The sequence below is a fragment of the Lethenteron reissneri genome, chromosome 29 (genome assembly GCF_015708825.2).
Source record: "Lethenteron reissneri isolate LAM-NWPU_2019-01 chromosome 29, ASM1570882v1, whole genome shotgun sequence".
In the NCBI taxonomy this organism is placed as follows: Eukaryota; Metazoa; Chordata; class Hyperoartia; order Petromyzontiformes; family Petromyzontidae; genus Lethenteron; species Lethenteron reissneri.
The window spans coordinates 387,697-413,654 of record NC_083807.1 but is presented as its reverse complement, the minus strand read 5'-3'; the positions used below and the strand labels follow the sequence as shown (position 1 = coordinate 413,654).

At 46.5% G+C, this 25,958-nt stretch overlaps 2 protein-coding genes across 4 annotated transcripts; both read left to right on the top strand.

The window, feature by feature from the left end:
- Positions 1-783: 783 nt before the first annotated feature.
- RPL11 (ribosomal protein L11) lies at positions 784-6,607 on the top strand. The gene is made up of 6 exons (XM_061562271.1): positions 784-937; positions 1,928-2,078; positions 3,186-3,292; positions 3,584-3,715; positions 6,116-6,226; positions 6,525-6,607. The coding sequence occupies exons 1-6, from the start codon at positions 872-874 to the stop codon at positions 6,552-6,554; spliced, it is 597 nt and encodes a 198-aa protein (XP_061418255.1). The 5' UTR covers positions 784-871; the 3' UTR covers positions 6,555-6,607.
- A 1,953-nt stretch (positions 6,608-8,560) lies between these two features.
- On the top strand, positions 8,561-25,810 carry LOC133349092 (sorting nexin-17-like). Of its 3 annotated transcripts, none has more exons than XM_061562266.1 (16): positions 8,565-8,849; positions 9,781-9,950; positions 12,122-12,196; positions 13,088-13,205; positions 13,737-13,801; positions 14,084-14,194; positions 15,152-15,242; positions 16,081-16,168; positions 17,642-17,711; positions 18,778-18,870; positions 18,998-19,234; positions 19,967-20,119; positions 20,233-20,310; positions 21,278-21,337; positions 22,048-22,092; positions 24,262-25,809. In XM_061562266.1, exons 2-16 carry the CDS (start codon positions 9,894-9,896, stop codon positions 24,409-24,411), a joined length of 1,491 nt encoding a protein of 496 aa, XP_061418250.1. In that variant the 5' UTR covers positions 8,565-8,849; positions 9,781-9,893; the 3' UTR covers positions 24,412-25,809. The 3 variants fall into 3 exon arrangements, with proteins under 3 accessions (XP_061418254.1, XP_061418250.1, XP_061418251.1); XM_061562267.1 differs by having other exon boundaries at positions 8,571-8,849; positions 19,970-20,119; positions 24,262-25,807; XM_061562270.1 differs by lacking the exon at positions 22,048-22,092 and having other exon boundaries at positions 8,561-8,849; positions 24,262-25,810.
- The last annotated feature ends 148 nt before the right edge of the window (positions 25,811-25,958 follow it).

Genomic DNA, 25,958 nt, shown 5'->3' with positions numbered 1-25,958 from the left:
AGCAGCTGTATCGGAAACTATGCCGAGACAGGGCAACTGGGTACCGGGGAGATGTTGACCCTACACGAGGCCTAGACACACACATGGGCGGGCACTCATACAGACAGGCACTCATACACATCGGCACATATACAGGCAGACACTCGTACAGACAAAGAAGAAAGAACGCATTTAGACAGGCACCCACTCATAGAGACAAGCAGGCAGAAAAGCAGACAAGGCAGCCAATTATATAGATCGATATCCATTAATTCAGGCATTCATATACCCAGGGATTCAGATAGACACAAGAAAGACAATCGTCTACTGTATATGTTTTGTTGTATGAACACGGTTTCTGAGCACAGGCCCAAATGCCGAAAATCGTAAAGCGGCACAATCAAATATGTTATAGATCAGCAATAGATGAGCATGAACACGTTTCTGGCAAGGTTGTAAGAACTTGGGAAAATGTACGATGGGAAGAGATTTCACAGCCGATAGCACCACCTTACCCATAGCCCGAACCCGCAGCCCCAATACGACAGCGTCCACACGTAACATGTCTACACATTCACTGAAAGTGGGCATGCTCACACGCAAGTGCTCGCCACACTTGTTATCGCGGGTTGCTGCCGAAGGCGGCGGCGAGCTCAGAGGAGATCCTCGAGCATCGCGACTCGGACGCAAGAGGCACGCGGGTCGCGCTGCTGCAGCGCCCTCTGGCGCCAACCTCGTGTCCCTGCACATGGCACAGGGTGCACGATGACCTACGTGACGTCATTTCGCTGGTTGGCGATGACGTCGACCAGCGCGCGTACGTCATCGCAGGAGGCTGACGGGGCCCTTCGCACAACCAGAGTATGGTGACGTGACGTCACGCGGTGACGTCATGCTCGTCTTCAAGGCCCCGCCCCTTGGGCGCCCTCTTCCTTTCAAGCCGGGCGACATGGCGGCGGTAGGTGCGGGTTGTGGGGAAGGCGGCGAAATCCGTGGCCATCACGGCGCGCGCAGCCAGGGAGCCTCGCAGAGATACCGTGGGGAGACGCAGCGCGTTACAGCGCGTACAGCGCTGGGAATATTGCCGTGATGGGGGGTGTGTGGGGAGCATTAGTGGTCTCGGCCGGACAAGGAGTTGCGGTGCCTGGTTGAGTTGAGAAGTGGAAGCGCCGCATGGGCTTTGCAGTGGGGGAGGCGAGTGGTTGAATGTTGTGGACGTATTTTCTGATAGACTTGTTGTTACTCGTGGTGTGGTTGTGTGAATCGATAAAAGTTGTGAGCGGTGGTGTGGTATGTAATAGTGGTAAAGTGTGTGGCGATAGTGATCGCGTTATTGAAACGGTCTAGGGTATCCCCTAGGCTTCCAGCTCTGGGCGCTCGTGAGAGTCGTTGCTGTACCGATTACTTAACAATTATCCAGGGCGAGCCCTGTGTGATTATTCGTGAAGACCCGGGTATTTTGTGCAGGCCCTGGTGGACCCTGAAGGCTCTGGTAGATGAAGGGCCTGGTAGAGTGTGCAGGCTCTGGTGGATCCTGAAGGCCCTCTTAGTGAAGACCCGGGTATTTTGTGCAGGCCCTGGTGGACCCTGAAGGCTCTGGTAGATTGGTTGTGAAGGCCTCTTGGTCGCCTCTCCCTGGTTGTGGCCTGGCCCGGCGTGGCGAGGAGTGTTACCGCGTGGCCGCGCGTGTTGTACGGACTCTTCTCCGCCGTGTACTTGCCCCGCACCCATGGGAATGAGGCGTTGGGTTTGTATAACACTACAGGGTGCTTGGCTTATTGATCGAGAATTCACTTGGCGCACTGGCTCTGCGCCCCACATTCGCAGCGCTGTGTGGTAGAATGCACTAGCGGCAAGTACCCAGCGTTTCCCGTGGGAAAGATATTTCAATGGATGATGGGTTTGCGTCTCATTGCTCAACAACGCACGTGTGAAACTCGTTCATTAGGAGCAGGGCGAGAAGAAGGAGAACCCCATGCGGGAGCTGCGAATTCGCAAGCTCTGCCTCAACATCTGCGTGGGCGAGAGCGGAGATCGGCTGACCCGCGCCGCCAAGGTGCTCGAGCAGCTCACGGGACAGACCCCCGTGTTCTCCAAAGGTGCGTGGGGGGGGGGCACCTCTAGTGGCTGCAGGGTAACGTGAAACAGTTACTGGTGCTGCCTGGCACGTAATGAGAAGCAAGCATCAAGTTGATTTTGCTTAACCAGGCGAGCGCTCAAGAGACCAGGATGGTCTCGTTTGCAAGAGTGGGCGAGTGAATTAGTGGGTCAGTGGGTAAATGATTGAGTAAGATTCTGAGCACGAATGAGTTCAAGATGATTTGTTTAACCAGGTAAAAACTCAAAAGAGCAGGACGAGTCATTCGCAAGTGACCTGGATCGCGTGATGACATACACAGTACAACAATTAGGCAAAATTAATCTATGAATGCATCGTTGGCCAGTTTGCTCCACTTTGACGAATTTTAATTATCCATGATCAATTGACTGCTGGATGAAGGCCCCTTCCCAAGCCATCGCCACTGCCTAGCTAGCTAGGTAAGGGGTCTGCAACCTGCAGCTCCCAAACCGCATGCGGCTCTTTCGGGACTGCTTGGTGACGTTATTAAGGACCGTCTCGTATTCACGTACACTGCAGTTCTTGGAAATGTGGTTTACCGAATTTTATAAAATGGCTCTTATTTTGGTGGCGTATTCCCTGCCCTAGGTCCATCGATGTAGTCATCTGGCTAGCACCTACGCATCGACTCTGGGAAGCCTTCCATTCATTGGCAGCCACTTGGGTGCTTTCTCGTCCATTTGCTATACTCTATGTAACACACTTTTTGTTCCTGGGTACTAAGTGCTATTTTAATTGCTTATGGTTAAAACGTATAGAAAATGGCTATTCCCACATTTAGCTTTTGTGACCAGGACTTTGTGAACGAATGACATAAATGCACACGTTTTCGCATTGAAAATAGGTACATTTTTAATTTTTTTAAGTTTGTGGGGAATAATAGCCATTTCTGTACTTTTGAGGCATAAGCAATTAGGAAATAACACTACCCAGGAGCAAAATTTTTTTTGTTACAGTGCTACCATCCCGAAGAGCAATGTGTCCTGCCCAATCCCATTTGAGTAATAACAGCCAATGTTGCATGTGTTTTGTGTTAATTGTACTGTGTATATACGTAAAAACTAAATTACACTTCTGGTGTTTGCAGCTCGCTACACTGTGCGCTCCTTTGGTATCCGGAGAAATGAGAAGATTGCGGTTCATTGCACAGTGCGTGGAGCCAAGGCAGAGGAGATCCTAGAGAAGGGCCTCAAGGTGAGGGTTGGGTGCTTTGCAGGTCAATGGGAGGGACTGGGGCAGTTTCAGAGTAGGAAGGGAAACATTTTTGATTGTTTACTATGTCTAATGGTGGCAAACACAAACTTTTATACCAGAACATTTATAAACGCCATCGCTGTTTATACCGCAACTATATAGAAATGTTTTAAACGGTAAGATATCACTATTGTACCCGGGACATGCATGAGTGGTCGAGGTCCTGAGAGTAAGTGACCAGCTTGCAAAATGTTGCTACAATTCGTGTAACATTTCTTTTCTGGAATACAGGTGCGGGAGTACGAGCTGAGAAAGTCCAACTTCTCAGACACGGGGAACTTTGGCTTTGGCATTCAAGAGCACATTGACTTGGGCATCAAGTACGATCCGAGCATCGGCATCTATGGCCTGGACTTCTATGTGGTGAGCGACGTGCAAAACAAACACCCTCCGTTTTGAGTAATTTCACCACACTTCTCATTGTTCAAACCAACTCGACTAACAGTTAATTCCATATGCACCTTTACACGTAATTATAATGCAATGTCAATGGTTTCATCTGCCTTTTAACTTTTGTTTCCCATTGCTCTTAACTTGTAGTATCATCACGTGTTTTCGATGTTTTTCCTGCTGCAATGTGCAGCAGGAAAAACATCTACAACTTCGGTGCCATGGTCTCATACCAATTGTAGCAGAGAATCCATACTTTGAAAAGGGCCCTTGCCCAAAACCTTGACATGTTTGTTACAAATCCATGTTTGTCCTTAAACGAAGTTAAAATTTTAATAATAATAAAACGTATGTTTAAGTGCATTGATTATATATTTTTGTAATGGTTGCTGCGACTGGTAGCAATAGTTATTCTTTATTAAGTGTGTTCTATATCAATACCAGCATTTTATTCAAATTAAATAGTAAAATATGTCTGTAAAGATGATCAGCAGTGATTGGTGCAGATCCAGTGTACGAGGGCTAATTATTGCCACCACTGAAGGGTAATGTCAGCAGACAATTGCTGGTGTGCACTCTCCACTGCAGTGTGAACAGTAAAGAAACCGTTGAATTTTAAGTTGCTGCATATCGATGTCGGCCAAATATAAAATATACGAGCAATAGGATTATTATCATTTCTTTGTCGGCATGGGTTTTACAAAGTTCCTTTTGAATATAGGTTGCATAAACTTGTGGGCTGTCTCAGAGTGCACCCTAATTTATGTATAAAGTTGTTTTTGTCGTCACAAATTATAGACAAGGGAATGAAGGTGCACCATTTCATTGGGAATCGCTATGCAAGTTTAGTGAGAACTATGCATATTTTTATTCAGTTGGTGCTATCCTTTCAACGACGGCTTGTAGGCTCCCCTTGACCCTGGACAGTTGGTGGATAGCAGTGAGCTGTCCAATCAATGTACCTATGGAGGCGTAGAATCTCCATTCCAGAATGTATGAATTTCACCTTGACCCCACCGTGTCAGTGGTGAAGTTCCTAAATCCACAGGGGGGGGGGGTCTGGTTTCATGAGTCTTTCTGCTTTACAATATAGATGCAATGGCATAAGTAATGAAAGTGAGCTTTGTTTTCATCTGGAGACACAAAGTTCAACGTAATTACTTTATACCAAGGGAAATGAGGGAATAACTCGACAAAAGGCTGCAAAGTTGGACTTCAGATAAATAGGAGCAAATTTAATTTCCTGTGAGAAGTAGTTACAAAAAAATGGAAAATATGCAGGAACGCAGTATAAAATATACAACTAGGCCAATTATTGAAGCATTGCAATCAAAGTTATTAAATAAATATGCTTTCAGATAATGACATTTGGTTATGAAAAGCAATATTCCCCAAGATAAAATATTTCCATAGGTGCATATTGAAACACAAATATAAATAGAACAAAACCTTAAGTGTATATGAATGAGTGGTATTACAGATACAAATGCATGGAGAATCTGGGAATAAATGGCATATCAGACTTAATTGTTCAGGAAGTGTGGCTTGGCCAGGACATTGCTAGAATGGATCAGGCTGGTGATGGAATGGTAGCCAAAGTTGTTAAAGGGCCCAAGAGGATGACCACCATGAAAGTGGAGTGATGAGATCAGTTAATATGCAGGAGTAAGATGGATCATAACATCTTGGGGAATCTTTTGCCCAGCAGTCTGTACAATGATTGAGACTGTCCAAATTAACATTGCAGCCCTTTTGTCTTGCATGTCAGGACATGCATTAAGTGCATCGGTGTACATGTATAGGTTTGCTTGTTTGTCTTGTACACATGTTTAATTGTAATGTTCATGCCTTATTGTTATCCGTGTTTGCATGCATCGGCACCATTCTCTGACATGTGCATGTGTTGTGCACCCTGAAGCAGCAATGTGCAAAGTAATACCTATGAGTAGCTGCTGAATCTTTAGTTTCTCAATCTATATAATAAGTTCAACATGTATGTTGAACTTATTTTGCATCGTACATTGCCAACCGTAATCGGAGGTGCGGCGGAAGGACGACAAACTAAACACAAAGAAGTTCTAAAGAAATTGTACACCACACATGCACATGTGGTGTACAAGTGCTGTCGTGTTGCATCGTCTTGATGGAGGTTTTTTCCCCCAAGATAATTGGTAGCACGTGCCATGCAGACAATACATTGCTTTGGACTTTATTTGGTACTCATTCTTGGTTCTTTTGGTAAAGTCACGTATATAGTGGTGTATATTTTATGAAAGTTGTGGTAGAATTTGTCTTGAATCTTGCTCTTCGTGGTATTCGTGCATCTCAATCAGTGCTTTTGTAGACGATGACTCATGATTATTGGGTTTCCAGGTGCTGGGCCGACCCGGATTCTGCATTGCTGACAAAAAACGCAAGCGTGGGCGCATTGGATTCAAGCATCGCATCTTCAAGGAGGAAGCCATTCGTTGGTTCCAGCAGAAGGTACACACCGTTTTGCTACTTTATTGCCACTTTCTAGGATTGCTGCTTTCCCGTTTTATATTTAACTTGTATTTGACATGTAATGAATAAGAACATGTAAAACTGCCTACGAAGCTCTTTTTTGAGGTGACCTGGCCACACAGCTCTTCAAAGTGGCTTATTGTGTGGGGATTCATAGTAACAGCGAAATAATCTAAACATGTTTATATATTTGGAGGGTGACCACGGGAGGGACTTGCCAACTCCATACTGACATCTGTTGACATGCTAATCTGTGTCCTCTTGTTTCTTTTTACAGTACGATGGAGTGATCTTGCCTGGAAAGTGAAGATCCCTCACCGGATCCTCATTGTACTAAATTCAATAAACACACACAACATATTCTTGAGTCTTGCATTTTTATTAAGTATTGTGTTGTGCCTTTGATGTGAGAGACCCTTGCACTCAACATTTCAAAAGTGCATGTACCACAAGTCGTTACATCGACACGTGTGTTTTGTGGCTGGAGAGGTGCCAGGATCCATGACTGATTAATCGTGATTTGTAAGCGCACATCACTACATGCATAATAATAAATGTTTTTCGATTGGAATGCATGTAGTTTGTTATTAGTAATGTGACGACTGTTGCTGCAGTCACTAGGGGTCTTGAATCATGATATTGATGGAGGCAGTGACAATTTATCGAATGGCTGAGGGAATTAATGTTTACACCCTTACTGGAAAGGCAAGATGGTCCAGCATGCTGGCCAAGAATTTGAAGATAATTGAAAGTCATTTAAGCAGTAAGGTGCAATTCTGAAATATCTCCATGGTCGACTGTGCAATGGAGGTCGTGCACCATTTACTCTGTTAAAAAGTGGACACCGAATTGAGCTGAAAATACAATTGTTGATAAAGGCATGTGCACCATTCAATCGCTCCCAAGGTTTTTCGATGGGGTTGCATTTACATTTTTAGTAAAACCAAAAGTGTGCTTTTCAACATTTTCATTTAGTTGTACTTATAAAAAGTCGTTCATTTGGTAATGTACAGGTTGTGCAGCTTTGTTATTTACATTTTTTTGAGCATGCCCTTAAGTGTTTAGAACTGCTTTGTGTTTAGTTATCCTTCCCCCGCACCGATTTGCACGGTTGGCGACGGTGTGAAATAAGTTATACATGACCACAATGGGTTCTGATCAATGTGTATTTTACACGCCAGGGTTCCTTTAGCCAGATGGTAGTGTATGTCTGCAATCCAGCACGAGAGGCGGCGAGTGTTGACTTGCACAAACGTGAAACTCCTTTACCGTGGGCATTGAAGTTCCATACCCTGGCTTGGCAGGATAATGCGGCACTCCCATTCTGTACGGGACGATCCCGACGCACACTTGGGGTTTTATCTGGATGCTCCATTCCCCCCCCCCCCCCACACTTGAATATGAATTGGCTTAAAGCAGCTTCATATCGAGAGCTGCAGAGCTGGGGCGATTGTTGGCACCAGCTCAACGCATGCCAGTGCCGCTTGTTCGAGTCAGGGAACACTGCGGTGGCGCGCTACGAGTTGAAAGTATTACAAATTGCAATGTAGATTGTAAAGTTAATTGTGATATTCTGGGTTTAAATATGAAACGTATGTAAATCAAACCGAAGTGGCGTGTGTTGTAAGGACGGCTGCAATACTGTAGTTTGTACTTGATTGCGTTTAAGCGCCAATACTCCACGTGGAATTGAAATGTGATTAGGTTTCATCACATTTCCAGAAAACACTCGAGAAAATATCACGAGCCTGAATGGTCGAGCCAAACCCACAGCAGTCACCTTAAACCCGAGCCCCATAAGACTCACAACGAAGCCTAAACTTAAGAATTTAAGTCGTACATCTCCCCTACCTCTTCTCATAACCTCGTGGTATAGTTACACCTCTGACTAATCCTACCTCTCGTCGTATCTGTCCCCGTATCGCGAACCTCATCCTGACCTTTCAACCCCGACCTCTAAACCAACCTCTCCCCTGCCTCTTCCTCTTGTGTGAGTGACTCGCAATTGGAGGATTTATTCGTTAAAATCCTGTTCGGGGTCATAAAATTAGTTAAAGTTTTGGGAAGTCCATCGTGGTTCTATGGGAAGTCTGCCCCCCACCACAGGAATGTGACATTTCGGCCACTTGGCTGCGGGCTCCGAGCTGCCTGTTTACCGCGGGCCCCAAAGCCCCTCCCCTCCCCTCCCCCACCGTCACCCCCCCCCCCGCGCTGTTAAATCCCACCCGCGTCACGTGGGCCGCTGACTGCAACGGCAGCAGCAGCAGCAGCCCGCGGGGCCCGCGGATCTTCGTGCGCCGCGCATTCTCCCCTCGCTCGGGCGCGGGCCCCCCGTGTCCTGTCCAGCAGAGACCCCCTTCCCAGCCCCCCAGCCCCGTGTCCTGTCCAGCAGAGACCCCCTTCCCCCAGCCCCGTGCTCTGGCTCCTCCTGCACCCCCTCCTCCTCCTCCTCCAGCTAAAGTGCAGAGCAAAGTCCGCGCGGCCTTGTCCGTCCCAACCTCGTCTCCGTCCCAACCTCGTCTCCGTCCCAACGTATCTGCCTTCGTAGCAACCTCGTCTCTGTTTGAACCTCGTCTGCTTCAACCCCTTCTCAACCTCACAGGTACCCAACGGGGCGACGCAGAGAAGCGAATTTAGCTATCGCACTGCAACATCATCATCACCATCACTACATCACACCTCAACATCACCATCATCACCTCGCCACACCTCAACATCATCACCTACGTGACTTTACCGAAAAAAACCTAAGAATATGAATCCTTGCAGTCACGAAAGCTTCAAATCTAGAATCATCACCATCACCTCACCACACTGCAACATCATCATCACCATCACTTCATTACCTCACTACACCTCAACATCATCCCCATCATCACCTCATCACACTGCAACATCATCACCACACCTCAACATCATCATCACCATCACTTCATTACCTCACTACACCTCAACATCATCACCTCATCACACTGCAACATCATCACCACACCTCAACATCATCATCACCATCACCTCACCACACCTCAACATCATCACCATCATCACCTCATCACACTGCAACATCATCACCACACCTCAACATCATCATCACCATCACCTCACCACACCTCAACATCACTATCATCACCTCATCACACTGCAACATCATCACCACACCTCAACATCATCATCACCATCACCTCACCACACCTCAACATCATCATCACCATCACCTCAGCACACTGCAACATCATCACCATCACCTCACCACACCTCAACATCATCACCATCACCTCTCCACACCTCAACATCATCATCACCATCACCTCATCACACTGCAACATCATCATCACATTCCCATAATAATCACCTCGCCATCACGTCAAACTCCTAACCATCTCACCACCATCACCTCACCACACCTCAACATCACCTGACATCATAATCACCTTGCATCATGTCATCAGCAGCTAATCACCTCATTACCACCCAACTCCGCACGTGTGTCACCACCGGCATGGCGCCCTCGCCCGTTCTGGCTGCCGCCGCAGACCTTGGCGCGCCATGGCCCCGCGGAGACGCTGAGGTGCAGCTGCGGCACTTGAGGGACCCCCCCCCCCACGCTTCTGCTGCTGCTGCCGCTGCTGGTGCCGCTGGTGCCGCGATGCACTTCTCCATCCCCGACACGGAGGAGTGGGCGGGCGAGGCGGCGCGCTTCGTGGTGAGCGCGGTCGGCAGCGGCCCCTGCGCTGCCGGTGGCCGTGCCGACGGATTCCTTCCCTGGCTCCGGTTGATCCCCGTAGCGGCACTTTTTAAAGTTATTATCCCACCACCTGGATAACCACTGAATGCTGACGTCACATGCCCCAAGGGGCCGTCCATATATGACGTCACGCACCTGGGGGGGGGGGGGGGGGTCAGACATTTGTGACGATGTGTGACGAGGGGTTGAGAAATGTGACGTCGCATCAAAATGCGCAACTTTAAATAAATATAGAATTGTTATAACAACACTGATTGTTATAACAACACTCATACAACATCAGAGTGCAGCGCCACATTGAATACGCACTACAATGGCAATAGTTTAAAGCGATTTGAAGCATGTTTTAGTTTCAAAATGTAAATATGGTTTGGGGGGGGGCAAGCTTTGTGACGTCATATTTGAGGGGGGGGGGTCTGATTTTTTGTGACGCCGTGTGACATCCTTTGAGATCAACATTTGGACTTTGCCTTTAACGTTGGAGTGGAATATCCCATGGTGAACACATCTGCCAGTGTGTGCACTGCTCACTGCAGTGTTTGTATCGGCAAGTAGCATTCTGATGTTCCCGTGGAGATGAGACGTGAGGCGGAGTTTCTCATTCGTTGAGTTTGTCTCGACGAGGGTGCGATGCGACGGGACATCGTCTATACTGAGAGTAAATGTATTAACGATGTTGAATCAAACATGAATTTAGGGTTTGAGCTTTCTGACTGCTGGAATGGAGGCTGCTTGGCTACGTACAGTACGAAAGAATTTCAACATAAATGCAATCGCATGTATTGTCGGCTAAGTGGCCAGGAGATGACAGTACACCAACTCGATAACACTACGGTACAGCATATACAACGAAAATATAAATTAGGTGCCGTTTCTGCCAATGGACCTTAAATCAGATGAATAGAGAGGCCAGAGAAAATAAAGTGGGTAAGAGTTGGAGATCACTACACACAATGGGGCCAGGATAAGAATATATTTCCTCGTGATGAATAGTATTTAGATTGGCACATTAATAGTTAACTATTCATTGATAGCGAGTAACAGACAACCCCTTTAATTACAATAAATGTATAGTGGGTTCAATTGAGGTGCACACTTGATCTTGGAGGCAACACGTTTATTAGCTACGACTACTGGGTGACTATTAACATTAACAGGGTGGTGACCACCACGGCTGACTATGTACACACTGGACGGGATAACGACTACGTCGGACCAGGACAGCGAACACGCTGCCTCGTCCACGTGCGTGACGAACGAGGACCCAGGGTCGAAGACGGAGGATTTCTGATCACTCTCGGGACTCGGCCTTGATTGGCTGCCGCGTGGCCAGGCTCCGCCCTTGGCCACGCCCCTTCCCAGATCCTTCTCGTAGACTCGGGGCCCACATCACGTGTCCCTCTCACCTCCTCTTTGGCCCTCGTTACCGCCTCGTCCGGTCACGTGCCCTCTCAGATTCACCCCGACTGTTATGTCCTCACCCACCTCTCTCTCTCACTGCCACCGGGAGGGACTATGCCCTCTATTGAGCCTTTCCATGGCATACTCACTCTGGTGCGAGAGAGAGGCTCCGCACATACAGGACCACTCTTCACTCGATACTGTCGTGACACTATAGTGACACCATTTATGTCACTACAAATGTATTAATGCATACACATCTGTATACGAAGTATAGTTTATAAAATATACTGGTACGTTGCATTATGGGTATCCCTGTTGCAGTGAGGTTAACACAATAATCAGTGTGGGTCTATGGCTCGCCTCTTAAACGTTAAGTTGAATGGTGAACAGATATGTTAAAATGGGTGTTCTGAAATGGTGGGTTTGATGGTGATGGTTTTATGCCAAATTCCACAAAAGATGGTTTGAACCAGATACAAATCTTAGCGAAGTGGCCAAAACCTATCGCCTTGGCAATTTGTCCATTGTTGATGATGGAGACATTGGCATGTGTTCATCAAAAACCAAACCAAAGAGATATTTTACAACAAGTCAATATGATCCGATGTGATCGGTTGAATCTGTGGTGAGTTTTTCCCCCAAAAGTATTTTATTTGTGTTAATTTAAATGACACGTGATCAGACAATATTGTCCTTGATTCCTGTTTATACGTGCGTGCTTTCAGACCTACAACATCCACGTGAATGGCGCGTTACACTGCCGCGTGCGCTACAGCCAAATGCACGGCCTGCATGAGCAGGTGAGGCCTGGAGGTATCATGGGTAGACATGCGGTGCACACAGTGGTAGTGGTGGGGCTGCAGTTGAAAAGACATCAACAATTGCACACAATCTATCCAGCATGTGAAGTGTCACTCTAGCAGTGTAAAATGGCCCCTCTCCTGGCTTTTACACGAGAGTGTGTAATTATGTTGGTTTGTATGTTTGAAGAGGAAGTGCAGTCGTTTGCTCGCTGGGTTACGAACCCAGCGACCAGAGTTGGATTCCCACTCATGGCCAACACCAGTGACATATCTGAACCAGTTCTGAGCCTCCCCTAGGTCGACTCAGCCTCAGATGAGTAACTGGTGCGATGTGTAAAAGGTGGCCAAACGTGGTGTTTGCCACCCACCCCCTCGTGTGCCAACCCGGACTTCATAGAGGCTCACTCACAGCACATGCCCCAACAGTCTGTTAAAGGCTGTACGGGAGTCGCGTTTTCGTGTATGACAAGGAAGGCAGCAGTTACTGACTAGGGGTCTGTGTATGAGGGGTAAAATCTGGAAATGTGAATGAAATACCACGTTCACCACTGATGGTAGCAAATTTCGAAAAACATTAACATCAAATTATTGAGTCATTGGCAGTCCAGTAAAAATGTAGATACCACTTGATCCTTCTGTATGGGATAGAGTGTTTCCCCCTTGCATTCGTGGGTTTTCTCTGGATGCCCTGGTTTTCTCCCACATGGTTGATAACACCTGAATATATAGAGGATCGCAAAGCTTGGGTATTTGTTGGTGCCAGCTGATCATGTGGCTGTCTTCCTGCTCGTCTGTGGTTCCTTCCGCCTCTGAGTTGTTATCTACGTCTTGAGAGTGAGCGAAAACTTTTCGCGTTAAACATTGAAATTATGCTGGTGATGTGTTCAGCTGAAGAGGTGTTCAGGAGGTGGAGTGGGGCAGATGTTCCCACCCAAGCGACTACTGCCACTAAGCTCTGCCCAGGTGGAACAACGGAGAGAGCTGCTAGAACGCTACATCCAGGCGGGTGAGTAACAGGAGATCATATTCTCTGGAATTAATCGAGTACTTTTGAGTCAAAAGTGAAAACCGGCTGTTCAAATGCACATTAAAGTGGTACTCAAATGCTATATACAGCCCTGAGCCAGTGGAGGAAATTCTACATTCCTATGGTTGTGGGTGAGTATCCATAGGACAACCACTGTTGACTTCCCCACAAAATGGTACAAATTTTTATTGATCCGAATGGATGATGATAGACTGATTCAGCCTCCCACCAGGATTCTAATTTTGTAACCTAATTGCGAACGGCTCGCTCTGACGCTTGGCTGCCTGGTTGCATTGAGTACGAAGCTTCATCGTTTATTTTTTGTTAGTCATTGCGCACTACTTGAAGTTGTGTAACGTTTTCTGTTTAGCAGTCTGCACACAGTGATGGTGATTTCAGATTGTAGCTATGTGCTTTTATGTGTGTCTCAATGATGTGTTGTTAGAATGCACAACCATCCACATCCGTGCATTTCTGTTGTATGTGCAAAGTTTTGTGGTTTGTTTGCAGTGAGCCAGGACCCAGTGCTGGGCACCAGTGAGGTATTCCACAGCTTCTTGAGGAAAGCTCAACAGGTAACTCCACTGCTTTATAATAATCGATATGTATATGCGGTCACACAGTGCCTGCTGCAGTTGGTGATGAATGCTGCATTGTGAAGTGAAGGTGGTGTTGATGGCGGCAGTGAGGGTGCTCCGCCTTCGACAATTCATGTGGTCTCGAGGAGCACCTTGGCTGGCACAAGCACTGCAGTGACACAGTTGTGTTGTTCAATGCAGTGACACAGTTGTGTTGTTCAATGCAGTGACACAGTTGTGTTGTTCAACACAGTGACACAGTTGTGTTGTTCAACACAGGACACGCAGCAGGTGCCCTCGCAGGCGGTGCAGCTCCAGGTGCTGCTGGCCAATGGGCAGATGGTGTCTGTTCACGTGGAGAGCACTCATCAAACCGACGACATCCTTGAGGTTGGGCACCAGTCACGGCTCCTATTTGAGGTTAAGCTTGCGTTGTGGCCGAAACGTCGTGAGAATTATTTTATTATGTTTATTTTTATTATTTTATTATTTCCCTTCTACGTGACTTTACCGAAAGAACCAAGAAGATGAATCCCTGCAGTCACGAAAGCTTTAAATCGAAATTTAAGCTTGAGGAGTTGGGTCAAGCTTCTGATTTGTGTTTAGGTTAAGCTTAGGTACGGTGTTGGTTACCGGTATTGTTAGACTTAGGCTGGGTTAGTGTCGAGTTGAACATGAAGCTTAAGTGGGATTAGTGTCTGGGCTTAGTTTATTTTGAAACATGAGTTGGGCTGTTCATGTAGGGTCCCATTGCAGTTTTGCTGTCATCATTGGTTAAACACACTTCTTATTAAATAATTCATCAATAGTTGCATGGCAATTGTTGTTATTTTTTCCCAGACAAATCACCATTTCAAAAAGACTAAGAAACTGAATATTAATATTCTGGTTTTCTTTTATCATAACCCTGTGGTTTAATAGACCGAATGCTGCTGGTACTGTACATGCATGGTGGTGGTGTTTTAGAGGTGGTGGTATGCAAGCAGTAGTGTTGTTTTTAGCGCGCTGCACTACGAACCCGGCAACTCGAGTTTAATTCCTGCTCACGGCCAAAACCAGTGATGATTATCTGAACCGGTCCTGGTCCTCCCATAGGTCGATTCAGCCTAAAATGAGCATCCAGTACAGTATTTAAACATCAGCACTGGGGAGACAAAGGTGGACCGGCATGGTGTTGGCCACCCACCCCTTGTGCACCATACCGGCCTTCATAGGTGCACGCTAAAAGCACTTGCCCCAGAAGTCTGTCTTTGGTGTGGCAAGATAACCAGCTTCCTGAGAATGGGAGTTCTCTGATACATTGCGGGGTGGTCACGTAGCACATCTGCCGGCGTGTGTTGTGTGCAGGCGGTGGCTGCCAAGCTGGAGCTCCCAGAGGAGCTGGTCCATTACTTTGCGCTGTTCCTGGTTCGTGACCGGGGAGGCGGAGCGTTCTCCTGTCGGTCACTCACCACCATACACACCGCTCTCGCACACAGTGATACACTTAGTGCTCGTTGATATGGATGTTGCTCATCGGTACTCGGAAGGGCGTGATTGTTTTGGGTGGCACGGATGCTATGAAGTCAGTGACAGCGTTCAGTGCCTGCCCAGGAGATTAATAAATTAGACTCAGGAGTCCAGTGTCTGGAAACTCTGGTAGATGTTGGCAGCACTTTGTGTAAACGTAATGATCCAGTCTGGTTCTTTTGCTTTAGCTCAAAGTCTTTGCAGAACTATGTTTTTGGAGTGTGCACTCTCCAGCTACTTGACCTTGCCTGACCTGTAACAGAAACGTCGAAACCCATACCAGATTGCTTCCCAACACTCAGTATGTTGAATTTATGAATTTGTACTGTCCTTCAAGTTCACTTCACATCTGTGCCTTAAACTAGCCAACCCCAGTTTGAGAGAACAGATATCTGAAGCATCAACAGCAGCTAATTGCTGGCGATTAGCTGTGCTACGTGGAAACTTGTGAATTTCCACTGCCTCCCGCCAAATGTTTCCATTGCCCTGATTGGCTCGATGGTTCCTGAGACCTGTTTTGAGAGGTTGTTTGGTAAATTAATGGGGATTACGTGACCATGTGGTACTTAAGAGGAGTCGCTTGTATCGGACATGGAAGCGTGGGTCTCATAAAGGAGTCGGCATTTCATCAAGACTAGGGACGTTATCAACACAGAGTAGGGATGCGTGCCCTCTATACCTGGGTAATCCGTACAGCAACTGGGATGTATGTTTTGAACATGTGCTTATGTGTGTTGTGTGTATTGTGTGTGTGCTTATACCACCAGTCATCCGCCGGCTGCAGGAGTTTGAGCTGCCCTACATCTCTGTCACAAGCCTCCAGAGCTTGGACTATAAAATAGTTCTCCGGAAAAGGCAAGTGTCTACGTTCCTGTACATTCTCAAACCTTCCATCGCACTTGCTTTAACACTTTGATCAAACAAACCTTGTTTGGATGACTGATACATTACAAATGTCAAATCTTGACTTAAAGCATTCGTGACTGCAGGAATTCTTATTCTTGGGTCTTTCGGTAAAATCACGTAGATAGGTTCCATGAAAATAACAAAAACTACGACGTTTTGATCGCAACACAAGCGTTCGTGATAAGGAAGAAAAAAGAGGGGGAGAGCTGCTGAGGCAGACTGTCTTAAAGGTGTAAAATGGGTGTAGCCCAAGGGTCATAAACGAAGTGGGCGGCACTAATGATGTTAATGTGAGAAATTAGCATGTTGATGTAATTGGTCATGTTAATATATTTTCTGAAAACCCACTTCGTTTATGACCCTTGGGCTACACCCATTTTACACCTTTAAGACCGTCTGCCTCAGCAGCTTTCCCCCTCTTTTTTCTTCCTTATCACAAACGCTTGTGTTGCGATCGAAACGTCATAGTTTTTTGTTGTTATTTTTTTACCTATCTACGTGACTTTACCGCAAGACCCAAGAATATTACAACTGTCTTTAATAAAGTTTGTCTGAGCCACAATAGCTGCAACTAAATGATGCCTAATACTCCACGGACTTAAATATTTGTTCTTATAATGTATGTTTCGAGTTGCTCAGCACTGTGTTGTGCACGAGACTCACGAGTGGTAGGTAGTGGTTTATTTTATTATTTTATTATTTCCCTTCTACGTGACTTTACCGAAATAACAAATAAGATGGTAGGTAGTGGGTTCAATGCCTAGCCGAGGGTCAAATTGGTCTATTATCTCATCTCTCTGGAGTCAATACATGAGCGACACTTTATGGAGTTGTTCTCTTGAGACCTACCTCCACTGTGGGGAAACATTAACTGTTGGCCTGGTGCCACAGTTGCAGGCAAATACCGTCTATTGCTTATTTCAGAAGGGAGATGCTGACCTTTGCAACCTGTTGTACTTTGTAAAGTATTTTTAAAAATAAAGTATACAAATAAGATAGCAATGAATACAATTTTATAATCGAAACTTCCACAGTATAATAATTCAGTTACTCACAGGGGGACTGAATCATAATAAATGGATCCTGCCGCACGCAGCACTTTTGACTGTGCGCACAGCGAGCCTCACGCACATGGTGCACAAATGTGTTTACATTTCTAATTACGGTGCAAACCATGACACACCAGGGCGATACATGTTCCATTTTAACCTTGTTTTTCCAATAGCTATGCAACGCTATAAAAGGTAAGGCATGATGTTCATTCACATGCACATATTTTGTCGATGTGTTACAAGAGATAGTACAGTGGAAATGCGTCTTAATGCAGACACCTGTATAAAGAACCTGAGGAGTAGGACAGATGATTCCCTGTAACTGAGTTTTATTTTAATCTCTGTGCATGCACACACTCTACTATTGCAGCTATTGGGACACGGCGTATGATGATGACATCATGGAAAGCATAGTGGGTCTGAACCTGCTATACATTCAGGTACGAGTGTCACCATTGAGACGTGCTGTGCTGCTGCGATGCACTGCCACTGGCGAGCACTCGGCTTGCCTGTCGATGTCATTGCTCTTGGTTTTCAGAAGCATTGAACTCTGTTTCACGCAACTCGATGAGAGTTGCTGTTTGAATGAGCATTGATGCGGTACTTTTCTCCCATTTCCAGTACTTAAACAGTTGTAGTGTATTTAGATGTAAAGCTTTCATAACTGCAGGAATTCATGTTCTTGGTTCTTTCGGTAAAGTCACGTAGAAGGGAAACAATAAAATAATAAAAATATAAAACAATAAAATTCTCACTACGTTTCGACTGCAACACAAGCCATCACACACCTGATGATGATTGCTTGTGTTGCAGTCGAAACGTCGTGAGAATTTTATTGTTTGATACTTGTATTATTTTATTGTTTCCCTTTTACGTGACTTTACCGAAAGAACCAAGAATATAGTTGTAGTGTATGTCGATTGAGGCGCACACACACTGTTGGAAGAGGCAACGCGTTTATTAAACAAATCACTGAACACCGGATTCTGTTGTTAAGTGTGGCTAACTTGCCCTAGGCTGCTCATTATGTGCGTGTCTGTTAGCCAGCTTCATCCCCGGAACGAGCCCCGAATCCCCTCGGCGCTCCCCCTTTATCCCCTGGCCCCACCTTCGGCCACGCCCCTTGCTGCATCAAGGCCGGAGCTCCCCGCTTCCAGTCACGTGCCCTTAACTCCACCAATCGAGGCACCCGGCGCCCCTCCAGCACTGTGGCTGGCGCGACACCCAGAGACCTCTAACTGTGTCTCTGCACAGTGATGAAAATGATCCATTCTTGACAGGGTTGAATTTGTCCTCAGGACAAAGTGTTACTAGTTGTATAGACCTCTGGTAGGATGATGGGCTGAGGAAACCCCAATCATGATTTGAACTCACACCTTGTGAGCTGCTCGCTCTTCTCCTAAGCCACCTGGCCACTGGTAAGTCCAACTGTGTATGTATGCAGCGTGACTGTGGGGCCAAAGGGTGCCATTGTTTGGCAATTGAAGGGTGCGTGTGGCTGTGTAGGCGGTGAGTGACGTGGAGAGAGGCTGGATTGTGGCCAGCAAGGAGCAGCTCCAACAACTAAAGTCTCTGCAGGACAAGGGATCTAAAAAGGAGGTAGGGTGGGGTGAAGACGAGGATTAGGAAGTGGAGTAATTATCGCGCACCTTTTAATGCATTTTAAGTGAAGCTCTGCATGGTAAACGTCATATATAACTACATGTTTTGTCGACTGTTTTTGCAGTACATCCAATTTTCACAAACTCTCAAATACTATGGGTACCTGCAGTTTGACCCTTGCGTAACGGATTTCCCGGAGAAAGGATGCAAAGTGATCGTTGCTGTGGGGAACAAGGAGTTGAACTTCCGCGTGCTCCTGTCAAGTGACCAGGCCAAGGAGGGGAGCTTCAAGGTCACGCGTATGCGATGTTGGCGAGTCGCTTCATGCGTGACAACTGCTGCCCGGCACGGCGCACCCAGCGTGAGATATGGCCACTACCTATAACACCTGCGTGATCACACCTGGCTCTCTGTCACTGCACCTGTGTGATCACACCTGGCTCTCTCGCACTGTCACATCACCTGTGTGATCACACCTGGCTCTCTGTCACTGTCACATCACCTGTGTGATCACACCTGGCTCTCTGGCACTGACATGGCACCTGTGTGATCACACCTGGCTCTCTGTCACTGACACATCACCTGCGTGATCACACCTGGCTCTCTGTCACTGTCACATCACCTGTGTGATCACACCTGGCTCTCTGTCACTGTCACATCACCTGTGTGATCACACCTGGCTCTCTGGCACTGACATGGCACCTGCGTGATCACACCTGGCTCTCTGTCACTGTCACATCACCTGTGTGATCACACCTGGCTCTCTGGCACTGACATGGCACCTGCGTGATCACACCTGGCTCTCTGTCACTGTCACAGCACCTGTGTGATCACACCTGGCTCTCTGTCACTGTCACATCACCTGTGTGATCACACCTGGCTCTCTCGCACTGTCACATCACCTGTGTGATCACACCTGGCTCTCTCGCACTGTCACATCACCTGTGTGATCACACCTGGCTCTCTGTCACTGTCACATCACCTGCGTGATCACACCTGGCTCTCTGGCACTGACATGGCACCTGTGTGATCACACCTGGCTCTCGCAGCATCAGGGCATCTGCCATGTTAATGTGGGGTTTGTGGTGTCTAGCAGGTTGCTGCATCCAATGGGTTGGTCAGTGCCCCCCCTCTTTCCGCCACCCTTCGGGCCACCACCTCGCCAGCTGAAGTTCGACTTGAACTTGCCTTTGAGTATCTCATCACTAAGGACAAACTCCAGTGGATCAGCATCTCCAGCCAGCAGGTGGGCAATGGCAAGAGATACAGAATTTACTTGGGGAATTTAACGCGGTGTGTATATATGTATGCATGACATGGGAACGCTAATATGAGTGTGTGTCTGTGTGCTGCTCACAGGCTATTATGATGAGCATCTGCTTACAGGGCATGGTGGATGAGCTCATGATTAAAAAGTCAGGAGGAAAGATTCGCAAGGTGAACCAATGCTCACATCGCAGTAACACCAAGTTCTCGTGTTCTCATTTCTTTGCATTTTCCCGCGTCTATTACCTTAATTGGTTGGTCCAAAAATTTCCCATGGACATGTCATCTTCTCATATTACAAATATCTATTTGACAATTTCTACATATATCACATCAGAACGATGCATAGCGATGCTTCTCTAGCTCGGTGCTTCTCCATGCTGTATGCTCATATATCTCCTGTGTCAATATTCCACGTATCTTTCAATCTCTTGCTGCACGTGACTAGACTGCTCTCCACATAGCTCGACACTCGTAATGACGTGGTCCATGATGAAGCTGTCGCTATGGTGCATTTTTAGTGAGCACAAGGCCATGTGGAGCAGTGGGAGATGGTGATCTAATGAGGACCAGCTGCCACACGAGAGCACTATGGAGTGAAAGAGAAGCTCTGCAGAGATAGAGATATACGGCATCAGAGAGGCAATGCAAGAGAAGTGGAGTGGGAGACACGTAGAGCAGTAAACACATGTGCTCCTTGGTAGAAAGTAATATTTCCTGATTACATTTTCTCGATCAGACATTCAATGTATTCAGTCCACTGAAGAGTACCATGTTGAGATTTCACTGTGTTTGTACTTCCACACTGTACATTCAAACATACCAACCTCATAGCCCACCTGTCAGCTCACCTTCTTATTCCAGCCAAATGTCCCTTAAATGCATGGGGTTGGCTGCTCGATTATTTTTCGATGAAGTCTTTGTGTCACCTACTTTGTGCTCTTTCCTGACGATGTGCCCAGCTCCTCATCTATGCTACTCTATGTTGGCGTTGTTATATGAGGAGTGTTTAGAGGCTATAGAGCCATGTCTAGCATAGAGATCCCCAAAACTATATCCTGTCAAAGTAGGCAGACTTGTTGAGATGCGTGAGGAAAAGAACCGAGGCTTCATGCTGTGTCATTTGGTGCTGCCGCAGATGAAGAGAGGACGACTGAGCAGCCGGGCGGAGTTCTCGAACAAACATTCTCCTCCTCAAGTAACATACACGACCACTACACACGACAAAGCACGCACACACACCGCCACTTACAACCAAACGACTGCATGCACACAACACCAGCAGCCACACATACAAACAACAGCTAGGTGGTGATGATGTCTTTGCACATGGCCTATAATCCAGCACATTGGAGGCAGCGAGGCTTGGTAGATCATCACACAAATTCCCTTTGGGTGTCGAGGTGTCTTACCCTGGCTTGCTCGGAGAAAGTGGTACAACAACGATGTGGGCTTCACCTGTTGCTTGTATGCGATAGAGTGTTTCCCAATCGTATGCATGGCTTTTCTCCGGGTGCTTTGGTTTCATCCCACATTGAAATACAGTACTCATTAACATCTTAATATATAGAGAACCACAAAGCTTGGACAATTGTGTCGCCGGCTCATCGCGTGGCGGCCTTCCTGCTTGTCTGTGGTTCCTCATTGCACCTCTGAGTTATTTCCTACGAGAGGCAGTGAATGTCATGTGGCAGCAGTGGGTTACAAGTTGAAATGATAGTATTACAGCCACATAAACAATTACACACACACGTCTCCATAACTGAGCATCAGTGCTGCGTTCAGCCATGCAGTTGCACTGCATCCAGTTACAGTCACCATATTTATTTCCATCTCATGCACACATCCACCAGTGGGAGGGTGACATTTTGAAGGAGTTGTTTCACATGAATTTTGTGTCCTTTTCAGACGTCCCCAGAATCTGCAAAAGAACTCCCCACGGTCAGAGTGTCTGTAAGTTCAGACAAGAATAATTATCTCCACCGTCATTATAAAAAAAACTGCCTTTATTGGTGTTTGGCTGAGTGTGGTCTTAGATCCTCAAACCAAGCTTCACAATGTAGATGCAATTTTCACAGCACTTTGGTCACATCTTTACCTGACTGCAGCCAGCTGCCTATACAGGCCTGACATACTCTCAACCCAGTGGAACAACATCGCCAAGAGTGGATAACTCTCATGACACCAGTGCAGGAGTGTTGATTTTTGTTAGGGCTTGGCAGGCCGTTCTGGGGATGCAGTAATCAATGAGGAGGCCTTTTGAACGTGCCTCAGCATTGCAGATACAGTAAACCCTATTCGCGACTTGCCGGACTCAAGTATTAGCGAGTGTACATGCCAGACCACTTACACCGGGGAGGAGTGTGCAGATTATTACATTTGAAACTGTTTGCGAGGATTAGGCACGCCCCCTCTGCTGCCTGTGTAGTCTTCAGTCTTACAGTAATCCCGCTCTGAACTCGCTATTGTGTATTAATAAGAACTCGAATGCAATCAAGGAAAGTATAACGGGTAGCGCTCCCCAGAGTGTGAACATGATAACAACATATTTTTTGGGTCTTTCGGTAAAGCCATGTAGATAGATATTTTTATAATTTTTAATAAAAATATCACTGATATTTGTCTAATTTTACGTGGCTTTACCGAAAGACCCAAAGAATATTAGTTGTTATTTTTGGCTCTCCGATTTTACATTAACAAGTTAAATTTCTCACACTAACACAGCCACCTTTTTGCGCACCGACCTCGAGGTGGTGGCGGCGGCTCTGCAATCTCACATTAACATGCTAATCTCTCACATTAACACGCTAATCTCTCACATTAACATGCTAATCTCTCACATTAACATGCTAATCTCTCACATTAACATAGCCACCTCAGCGCGCACGCCGTGGAGGCCGCTCACCGATCTTACATTACCATGCTAACTTTTACCTGGCGCCCTTTGATTGGTGGAAAACCCATCACCGTCGCGGTCGTTGCCCACCACTTCCAAGAAAATGATCTGCCCCGCCCATGTTGCTGACATTTGGGCTATGCCCTTTTCAAACCTTTATAAACTGTTTGCCTTTAGAAGCTAACCCCCTTTTCCTGATGATGACCGCTTGTGTTGCGATGGAAACGTCGTAGTTTTTTTGTTATTTTCTTGAACCTATCTACGTGACTTTACCGAAAGACCCAAAGAATATGAATTCCTGCAGTCACGAAAGTTTTAAGTCAAGATTTATGATAACAGACAGTTGTTATCAAAAACCTGCATCTCCTGAGGGGTCATCCTGAATTCCTCACCATCTCCATTGTCAAATTGTCATAATCAAAGATAATTTAAAAAACATTCTTAACGTGATTGTAGTCATTGTTAAACATTTATCATTCCTTCCCTATGTTCATTCATACGAGGAACGCAAACCCAATTTTTCTCATTGGATCAAGGTTTCTGCATTCGCGAAGTCTGTATTCGTGAATGTTTTCAAGAACGTAATCCTCGCAGATAAAGGGGTTACTGTATAGTGAAAAAGATGAACGCGAAAGTTATGCCACTAGTCATTCTGCTGAGAATGGAGAATATCTTAAGTGTTGCTGTGGTGCAATTGGCCCTTGCTGCCAGTCTGCTTGTGACCATGCAATACTGCACGCATTGACAATTAATGGAATCAGCCATGGGAATGCTTCAAGAGAGTGCAGAGAGCACGATGTACACACCAGGACAGTGTACCTGTAATTCTGTCCTTGGACCATGGCTCTAGTTTCTAGTCATGAGTTTACTCGGATCACACTTCCATGTCACTGTTACGATTCCATTCTGTATGACCTGTACATAATACAACAGGGTTAGGGTTAGGGGTTAGGGTTAGGGTTAGGGTCTTTTGACAGTATTCAAGATGTTTAGCACACGTCCATACATATGGTAGGAAGGTCACTAGTAGGTGGCCTGTGGAGAGATGGAACCATACCACATGAATAAAGAAAGTGCATCACTAACTTTGGGCCACCATTAGGGATTAGCGCTGCCAAATTCTCGTTTTAAGTGGAGCCACAGTCTCTTGAATGTAATGTGGGTTAGGGTTACAGCTGCTTTGCTGGGGTGGTGTATCATCGGTGTGTTTCTGGTGTGCTTTGCAGAGCAAGTTGTCTTCTATGTCGCTGCGTGGCCTTGCGTGCTCAGCCTCGGTTGGCGGGTTGGCAAGCAGAGGGAGCCAAGTGCGTGGAGGAAGTGGCGACGGCTACTTGGAAAATGATGCCTTTGAGGGGATTGGGGATGATGACCTGTGAAGAGGCATCGTCTCAAGCCTACGACGATCAGGCAGATCGGACAAGCTGGTTTCAATGTTGATATGCCTGGGATCACATGCCGAAACCCACGTTTGCATGAGAGCTTGCAATAAGATATTTAAAAATTAATATTTTTATGACATGTTTTATAGGAGTGGGAACATGACATGAATGTTCACAGGTCCCTGTAGAGTATATGAAAGTGTGTATGTAAGCGAGATGCAAGAATGGCTTTGTGCCCTTCTGCTGCCGCTAATTTTAAGCCTGAGGGGATCATTGATATAATGTATGTACGTATTAAAGTACGTATTAAAGAGTACATATTAAAGCCGGGCAACTTGAGAATTGGGGGTTATGAACATCAACTCAGAATTGCCAGATCATCGGGCTTCCATCACTGCTTGAAATGTCAGACCCCAACAAAGTTATTGTGAGGTGCACGTGCTGTGTCTTCCATTGGCAGAGGTGAGGTTTCTGTTCTTCCAATGGCTGTGCAGTGCAAAGCAGTTGTATGACTTGGCTGCTGGTTTTCAACTGAAAAAGAGCCCCCATACAATGTGGCTGGTATTACATCCCAAAACGAGGATATTACCTGGATAAACGAGCGTCAATAAAACATCATCTGGATTGTCTGCAACGCAGTGCCGCGGCGTTGTTAGGTGTTGTGCTAATCCTGGCTCTCACGGTGAGAAGAGTCGTGTCCCACTGACACTGCAGACGCGGTCACTGCCCAATTCATCTGGCAAGTACCTTTTGAGTAAATCAATAGTGGTTCTGACAGCCATGATGAATCTCTGTAGAGATATCCAGTAGCTGAGACGCTAAGCTCGGATACCCCAGTAATGGTTCACATGGCCCCTTATTAGTTTCCTGAGAGAGATCCCCGCCTGGGATTATAATGCTGGGATTTCCCTGTAGTGCTGGACGCGTGCCGAAGATGTATACGGAAATAGTGTGGGTGTGCATCCGTCGCCTATTTCACGTCTCTTGTTGCCACATGTTGCGTTGAGGTGTGCAAGTCGCCTTGCTCAGTGTTGTGCCTTACATCGCAGTATTATTGATCGCTACATATCACTGCCATGTGTTGCAAACGACACTTGGGGCTTCGACATTCGTTGGGATCAAGCAAACATCCTTTAGTGCCGGCTTCCCCCGTGCGAGAGACGGTGCAGGGCGAGGTATGGAGCCGAGGGTTGATGGTAACAACGCCGAGGGCTGGTTGTGGTCGAGGGAAGGGAGGTTGGTGCTAAGGGAGACGACTTGACGTACCATTTCTCGGCGCCGCGTTTGCGTTTGTACGATGCTTAATTTGACTAGTTACATTTAAAGTGTTTCATACAGTGATGATGTTACTGATGTAGCTGTAATAATTAGTCGAAATAAATTGCTAGTATTTAAAAAAAAATCCCCTCCTGTCGTGTGGACTTGTGTGGTGGTCGCTGTGCTCCAAAAGGTAGAACAAAATAAGTGTTGCGTTGATCACCCCCTGCACATCTACGGTGACCGTGGCTGTCTCGACTCTATAGTGGGGGGGGGGGGGGGAACCT